This window comes from Castanea sativa, chromosome 11 (genome assembly GCF_040712315.1).
Source record: "Castanea sativa cultivar Marrone di Chiusa Pesio chromosome 11, ASM4071231v1".
Lineage (NCBI taxonomy): Eukaryota > Viridiplantae > Streptophyta > Magnoliopsida > Fagales > Fagaceae > Castanea > Castanea sativa.
The window spans coordinates 20,492,166-20,500,973 of NC_134023.1; the positions used below are offsets into that span (position 1 = coordinate 20,492,166).

At 36.7% G+C, this 8,808-nt stretch overlaps 1 protein-coding gene across 1 annotated transcript; it reads right to left on the reverse strand.

Moving 5' to 3' along the window:
* Positions 1-353: 353 nt before the first annotated feature.
* On the reverse strand, positions 354-2,820 carry LOC142617977 (thiohydroximate-O-sulfate sulfur/sulfate-lyase (nitrile-forming) NSP5). The gene is made up of 2 exons (XM_075790957.1): positions 2,561-2,820; positions 354-1,445 (listed from the first exon to the last, which is right to left on the reverse strand). Exons 1-2 carry the CDS (start codon positions 2,696-2,698, stop codon positions 510-512), a joined length of 1,074 nt encoding a protein of 357 aa, XP_075647072.1. The 5' UTR covers positions 2,699-2,820; the 3' UTR covers positions 354-509.
* Between the last annotated feature and the right edge of the window lie 5,988 nt (positions 2,821-8,808).

The window sequence follows — 8,808 nt, forward strand, 5'->3', positions numbered from 1 at the left end:
ACTCATATATGAGATAGAGAGCATTGCTACAGAATTGTATCTTTTTATTTCGGCTGAACCTACCATTCTTAGCTAGATTGACAAGTGTTGCTACCTGCCAATACTGACCTAATTATGCTCAATTACTTTTTCAATATTTATGTAAAATTAATTCAATATCAAGTAACTTGCTATTTATTTAATGTTTCTTATGTCAACTGCTTGACTTGAATAAACAAAACGAGTATAAAGAGAATGATCAATTGAAATTGACAAAAATTGATAAAAACTAGAACTGCACACCAAAAGTTTGTTTTCTTTTTACGATGGAACACAAAAACCAGCACTTCAATACCCAAATCATCCCCAATGTCTAAAGTCAAAACAACACTTTATTACAAGATACAAGGTTGTCATATTACATTCCTGCACAATCCTAGTTGCCAGTCTCTCACAACCACCATACACATATCATGATATAATTATGAAAATATCAAGGTACATATGATTATGATTATTTATCATCTGCCCTACAAGTAAGGAGTGAAAAAGAAAATGTCACCAAGCCTATCATTACTTGGTGAATTGCCACCATACACCAAAAGTCCCTCCTTGCCGTGTCGGTGACCGCCAGCAAACGCAGTCCAACCGCGAGGCCCGGGGTGATCACCTGAATCCGGCCCATCCTCCCACCGTTTCCACACCAATGTCTCAGTGTCCAATGTATAAACCTCATTGGCAAATTTCCCTGCACCTAAGTGACCTAGGTCACTAGGGTCTACTTCCCCACCATGGATAAATATGCATTTACCAATCCCAACAGTGGAAAATACACTTCGGGCCGTGGGCTTTTCACCAGTTGTCTCCACTTGGGCCCATTCTTCGCGGGCTGGATCAAAGTAGTGTACATCATCCACTTCCTCTCCAGCAAAGCCATACACAACCCATATTTTTCCTTGGGCCACTGCCAAACCAGGCCCTCCTCTCCCCCTGAGTTTGTCCCCTGGGTTTGGATATTTGATCCACTTTTGATCAACAACATCATAGGCCCATAGATCATTAAGCCGGCCCGCCACACCGCACCCACCAAAAATATACACGTGGCGATCATCGGCGGTGGTAGAGTGGTAGCTCCGATGATCGGGTCCATCGGAGAGTTGGGTCCACTTGTTTGTAGATGTGTCAAACTTGTAGAGCTCATTGAGCTCTTTGTGTTCACTATCCCTACCACCAAAAACATAAATTGTTTTGCCGACGGCTGCCATTGTGACACCAACACGTGGTGGTGGAACATCCCCGGTAGCATTAGCAACAGACCATGTTAGGGTTTCAAGGTCAAATACATGGACCTTGTTATCGACGGGGACACGTGGCGAGAATTCACCACCAAAAACATAAGCCTTCTGTCCTACTATGGAGATGGCATGTGAGCTTCTTGCTCCAGGCCCAGTACCATTTTGATCAAGCTGATACAAAGTTAATTTACAAATGCAGACAACAAACTTTATGTTAAATGTGACAATGACAAAGCCTTTATCCTACATGTGACCAAGAAAGTGACAAATATAAACAAAGAAAGCACCAGTATCAGCAGTGACAATAACTAGGGGCATATGTGCTAAAAGATCTCTTATTTACTGTAGATTTAGATAAAGAATTGCCATCCAGCGTAACAAAAGCTGTTGTCCGTGCATCTTTATGAAAGTATGAAATAATGGTGCAACAAGAACATGCAGTAAATCCATAAACAATAAGTCTTAACACAAAATTTTCATAATTTTGGGAAAACTACAAATAACAAGTCTGCAAACAGAAAATTTTCACAATTTTTATTTTCATAATTGTTGAGTTACTATGTTGTAATTTGGTATTAATAAAGGTACTGGTTGTATTTATACTGGATTTATATAAAAATATTATTACACCAATAATAACATCAGTTTTAAAAAGATTGTGCAAATTTTAATATCATGGAATTTATACTCGTCTATGAAAGCAAAAGGTACAACAAAATTACTCTATTGCTTTTTCAAAAAAATAAAAAGACATTCATACTTAAGGAAGAGGGCAATCGGCAACATAATAGTGAATAATGAAGATCCAGATCAATAAAGTAATCGATTGGGAAAAAAAAGAAAAAAAAAGAAGAAGAAGGTGCTCGGGACAGAATTTTATTGCAAATTAGGGAGTCCATCTGGGTAGAAATATCAAAGATTAAGAAATCAGATGATATTATTGAATAATAAAGGAATTGGCTTTGGTGTCATCTGTATGGTTTTGCATTTCATAGATCATTCAAAGATTTAAAAAATCCACCTGGAGACCATTTCAATTTCTGGGCTTTATAAGGAGACCAAACTCAAATAATTAAATGTGAATCCTTCAAAGATTAACCAAACCATTCTCTCAAGAAAACACAACGAGCTTAACCAAATCAACCATACTTTTTCTTCTCTCTCTATGAATTGATAAGAAAGAAACAAGTGAAATCATCTGAAAGTGCATCTAAAAAATAGAGTCAGCCTAAGAAAGCAAAAAAGACAATTTGAAGCAAAACTGAAGTGTGAGTTAAGGAACAAACCTTGACCCATTTGGCTTGAGCCAAAGCCATAGTCGAAGTGAGTGTTCGAATTGGATTCCGCTGAGGAATATTCCGAGTGCAAACTGCAAACAGTTTTCTTCTCAATACTGCTTGTACTTGAAAAAGCTTGGTGGCCATTAGATATATATATCATTGTTGAAAGTACAAACATTTGGGCCACTACTCTTAGTATAGCCCCAAAATTTAGCATGAAATTGCAAACATACCACAACAAACTCAAAAATGAACATGGACACAAATCAAAGTCAGCAATAAGAGACAAGGCTGTTTGTCATGCATGATGGTCTAAACTAAACTAAACTAAACTCTAAACTAATAATAGTAAATTCATATTCTCTTGGAAGGCCTTGGTTGTGCTGTGCCTTTGCTGATATCAAGTCTAGTTGGACTCCGATACCAAAGGTACTAGTAATATGACAATGAAATTAAGGTTTTTATAATATCAAACTCAATCTTTTCAAGGTATTACCTACTCCAGTAATTTATGTTCTTAAATAAAAAACAATTGTGCTGTTGCATTTGTTGATTTCTTCTTTATCTAACAAGATATGCTTTTTTTTAGTTTATCTCTTTTCTTTTCTTTTTAATGAAATACTTTATCTCATTTTAGGATATAGATAACGACACATATAAAAAGAAGTTTTAATTTAACTCAAAACAATTCATTATAGCCAAAACCAGAGACAGGTATCTATGGGCGCAAGCTGTTTGCATCATTTTTAATTTCACTCGTGGAATAGACTATAGAGTGACATACGAGTATATGACAATTTTATTTAGGAATATTATTTTTGGATACATATTTAGGAATATTATTAGTTCACATTGCAATTGCAATGTAAAATTTACAATGTTGTACATTTTTTTTTTGCAAATGTGTATAATGTATATAATACTGCTCTTCCTTCTTCTATTTTTGGTAAAAATATAAAAATTTATGTATAAATTTAAATAATGGCCTCTAGATTTGACTAATACATCATTTTTGTTTCTTAAAATTACTTTTACACCATATATAACTCATTAATTTAAAGTTACTTTTAATGTAAAATTCAAACACCCTCAAACGTTAGGGGTAAAATTCAAATTTTGAAACTTTAAGGAGTAAAATTCAATCACCTCCAAACGTTAGGGTGTAATTTGCAAATTACCCTATATTTAATAAAAATCTTATTTAATTATTTTTAATATTTCTAAAAAATTAGTGTAGACACTCGATTTTGCACCCATAATTTAATCAAGGAGAATGACTTGAACGACCATCCATGTACCAAAAAAAAAAATCATAATTGCATCACATGCATCATTCTGTTCTTGCATTACATACATAATTTTTTTCTTTGCATTACATGCATTATGTCATTTACATATCATCAAAATGAACTTGAAATTCTAACGGTTGCAATGATGTTTCCGGTTTCTTAATCTAGTCATCGGATCGAAAGATATCGCATAATCAAGTTTGCATGGTCCATATGCATTGTCTAGGAAGAATTGACCACACACGATTAATTTAAATTAATTCTAATTGGTCAAACAATTAAAATTAACTAAATAATTTTGTGATTGGTTGATAATTAGTATTTAAGATAGAGATGCATACATAGGAATAAAAGGGATGATTGGATAATAATAAAATTGTGGATAATCTGAACTTTATTAAGATTTATTTTAAGGGATTTATCCACAGGATAACTGTTCTTAAAAAGCTTGAATTATTTAGAAAAGAGATAATAAAAAAAATCATAGACGGACGATGAAAACACGTCTAGATACAAGGATCAGCCAAAAAACCCTAGAAGAGGAGTCCAAATGGCACCTGAACGTAAAAGCGCGTTCGGCCTCCAAGAGCCAATTCGGCACATTTGGAGTGCCAAACGGCACTTTAAAAGTGCCAAATTGCACTTGGATGGGCTTTGGCCCAACGGCCTTCAGGTGACGATAATGCATACCATTTTTGATCTTTTCGCAAAAGGATGCGTCTAGATTCAAACCCTAATCGTCCGTACCTATTTTTTTGAGTTCTCTGACCTCTATAAATAGAAGCTAAACCTCATAATTCAACACTTTTTTTTATGCTCTGAAGGCATACGTTTTGAGACTAAAAGAGTGTTGATATGCTTTGATCCTCTCTGAGAATTGCTACAACAATTAGGGTTTTTAGGTTTCAAAAATAATTGAATAAGTTTTTGAACCCTAAAACATCCTCTTAAGAACAAAGAGTGCTCATGCAATAGGTTGTTTCCTTTACCCTATTTTTTCCATGCTCCCCTTTATGTTGATGAATGTTTATTTTCATAACATGAATGATTCGTAATTGTTTTGTTTAAAGCATGATTGTTTCTTCCATATGATTGTTATAATCTTTTTTCTTGAATGTCAATAATTTGCATGTGAATATTACTTGTTCTTGAAATAAAAATAAATCTACATCTTTATAAGATGTAGATCTAACTTTTTCAATATAAAAATAGATCTACATCTTTCTAGATGTAAATCTGAATTTTTCTTAATATAAAAATAGATCTGCATCTTTTCTAGATGTAGATCTAAGCTTTTCTTAAATCAAAAATGATTTGTATCTTTCTTAAGATACAAATCTGATTTTTTAATACATGCAAATTGTTGAAATAAAGGAAGAGATCATGTACTACTATGTTTATTTTTGTGTTTGTTTTAATTTATGATTGCACAAATTCAAATTATGAATGAAATTCTCCTAAAAAAAAACAAACCATTTTTTTTTAATTACAAAATTAAAACCATTTTTTTAATTTATCAAAAATAGATATGATTTTTTTACAAACCCAAAAACCAATGCTTTTATCATCACAAAACATATCTAAATTTATATCTCCAAAAGCCACTTTTTTTTTTCCCTATATATTACAAAACAGATCTGATATTTTTAACAAACCCAAAATCATTTTTTTTTTACCAACCAAAACAGATTTGATTCAAAAACAAAAGAAGAGATTTCAATCATAAAAAAATTTGTGTGATTTAATTTTTATTTCACATGTTCAACACATCATACATAACATGCATAAAATGGTATATTGGTCACAAGAGTCTAGAAGACCAGACTCTGTCTAGGCGGAATGGATGCCTAACACCTTCTCATTCTGTAACCTAACCTCCGGATTTAGATTTTTGGTTAAGTAGACTTAACTTTATCTTTATTTTTATTTTGGGTAGATTGTAACCAGGACAAAAACCATGTATATTTGGTAGATTGTAACTAAAACCCAAAGTCATGTAAAGTTCAATTTTTTGAACTTGTTTTTTTATTTATTCAATCAATGAATGGAACATTCATTCATATAAATTTGTATTTAGTTTTTCTTATTTTTTGTACATAAAAAAATAAGTGGCGACTCCATACCACTTACCCAAAAAGAGAGGTGCCTTTAAAAGCACTAAAAAAAATCTCTCTTTTTTGAAAGGCACTTTCGAGGTCTCTCACAATTAGAGATACAAATTTTTTTTTCCCTTTTGGAAGAACCATAAATGTGGATTTCAGGTTTAGGAGAACCCTTTAATTATTATTATTATTATTATTATTATTGATGGGGACTAAGTTAAGGATGTTCTTCCATAATGATCGTCCATAGTCACCACATCCATAACTTGACCACGTCCAAGAAACCTTAAGAAGAGGAGAACAAGAACATTGCACTTAGGAAACAATACAAGTCCCTTTGTAACAAGACCAAGTGGGTTGTCCATAATACAAACATAAGGACAACCACATAATACTTGGTGAATTCTACAAAAGGACTTCTCATAAACTCCCTTATGATTTGACCATAGTGTACTACTCTCAAAATGTGGAAGGAGTTCCTCATAATTCGCTCCACATATTCCATTTGCCTATTTTCTCCATTAACTACTCACATCACCCATGATAGTGGTGGATCCAAACAAATAGATCAATTTTTAACTCTCTATAAAAAGAACAAGTCCTATTTACCCAAGGTAAGTATCACCATTCACTATTTTCCTTTCCTTGTGCTCAAGAGAGAAAACTGACTTGACCATCAGAGGGTCCTTGGCCGCTGAAGGGGATGAAAAAATAGAAGATGGATATTCCCATAAAACTTGAAGGGACGGAGAGCATGAAGACGGATCGACACCGTAGGTGATGCGACTATGACAGTTAAATTTTGCTAAGTATCCGTCAGGTATGAATTAGTTGTAGATTCCTGGTTGCATGTCATTTGATATGTTTCAAATGAACTTTTGTTTTATCCCCACGCAAACGTGCACACTTGGACTTCTTGCGACACACGTTTGAGAAGACTCCTATATGGAAAGGAACTTGAGAAGGAAGTTGTATCCTAAAAGAAAAGCAATTCCATCCAATATAAATACCCCAGAAACCCTAGATATGAAGGTACACACAATATTCTTAACTCTGGCATTCTAGGGTTAAAGAAACAAGATTCTAACTTGACCTTCGGAGGGTTTTTGGCCGGCACCACACCGGTGCTCTCTTTTGGGTCCTTTATTTTCTTTTTGCAGGTGTTGCTTTAGTTTGAGGAGTGCTTGCAACTCACTGGTGATATTTTCGGCATCATCAGTTGGCGCCGTCTGTGGGAGAGAAGAAAATCTTCTGATTATTTTAGCCTCGCTCTATTCCTGAGACAAAAAGTTGCATGGTACTCACCCGATCGATGGCAACGAACAACAACCAAGGCGACGAACTGCGCACCACCGCTCTAGAGAGGCAGGTCCAAACGCTTGCGGCGGCGGTTGAGCGCCTCACTAAGCAGAATCATGATTTGGAAGAACAGTCGCGGCAAAGGACCGCACACCCGAGTGCACCACAGGAAGACTAGGAGGGCGCTAGTCTGGAAGGAAGGAACGCGGAAAGACCTGAGGGCAACAACGCTCCGACTAGACCCGAGCGACAAGAAACCAATCAACCATCTGCCTTAGACGCTGTGACGACTCATATAGCCGCTGAAATGCAGGAGATGAGGGAACGCATGGATGTGCTGATGAACGCCCTTAGAGGACGGGTATCCAGCAACTTGGACGACCTAGTCCATAGAACAGATTCACCATTCACAGCGTTGGTGAATTCATGCCCCGTTCCTCCAAAGTTTCGCATGCCCCATGTGGAAAACTATGACGGATCCAAAGACCCGTTGGATCACCTGGAGTCTTTCAGAACCCTAATGCATCTTCAGGGTGTACCGGATGAAATCATGTGCAGGGCTTTTCTCACCACCTTGAAAGGGCCTGCGAGGGATTGGTACAGTAGGCTGACACCTAATTCCATCGGCACTTTTAAGGAACTAGGCGCACAATTTGTATCGCACTTTATTGGAAGTCATCGACACAAGAGGTCTATTGCATGTATACTAGGTATTAAGCAACGAGAAGACGAGACATTGAGGTCTTATATAGCCCGCTTTAATAAGGAATCCCTCTCGATAGATGAGGCAGATGACAAGATACTTGTGGCAGCATTCACGAGAGGGTAAGTTCTTGTTCTCTCTATGCAAGAATGACCCAAAGACTATGTCCGATGTATATTACAGGGCGACGAAGTATATGAACGCGGAGGATGCCTTGCTGGCCAGAGACGACTATAAACCAAGGAAAAGGGAAAAACAGGAAGATACGAAACCAGATAACAGACGAAAAATGGCAAGAGCCAGAGATTGACGAGAAGACCGGAGATCCAAACCACCTTCGGGGAGGTTTACGAGTTTCACCCCCCTCACAGCCCCCCCAATTGACCAGGTGTTAATGTAAATCAAAGATGAAGGAACCTTGACGTTCCCGGGCAAATTGAAGGGAGATCCAAACAAGAGGCCACGAGATAGATATTGCCGTTTTCATCGTGATACGACGGACTGTTATGACCTGAAGCAACAGATCGAAGCCCTTATCAGACAAGGAAGGTTGCAGAGGTTCGTGAGGAAGGAAAGAACGGATCAAACCCAGGAGCAGAATCCTAGACGGGAAAACGAACGTCCCAGACCACCGGTAGCAGACATACGGATGATAATAGGGGGCAGTACTTCAACGGGGTCGTCTAAAAAGGCCAGAAAGACCTATTTACGGATGGTACAAAGTGCCCAGTCGACGGGCTCTTCACTAGAAAGAATACGACGGAACGGCACCAGTATCGAGTTTTCTGAAGAAGAGGCTCGGCGCCTTCACCACCCCCATGACGACGCGCTTGTGGTTAGTATATAGGTAGGAGACTTCAA

Excerpts from the sequence above, each read along its gene's own strand:
- LOC142617977 (XM_075790957.1), bottom strand. The coding sequence starts at position 2,698 with ATGGCCACCAAGCTTTTTCAAGTACAAGCAGTATTGAGAAGAAAACTG. Across the intron at positions 1,446-2,560 it reads CTCAAGCCAAATGGGTCAAG|CTTGATCAAAATGGTACTGG; the intron begins GTTTGTTCCTTA and ends ACTTTGTATCAG.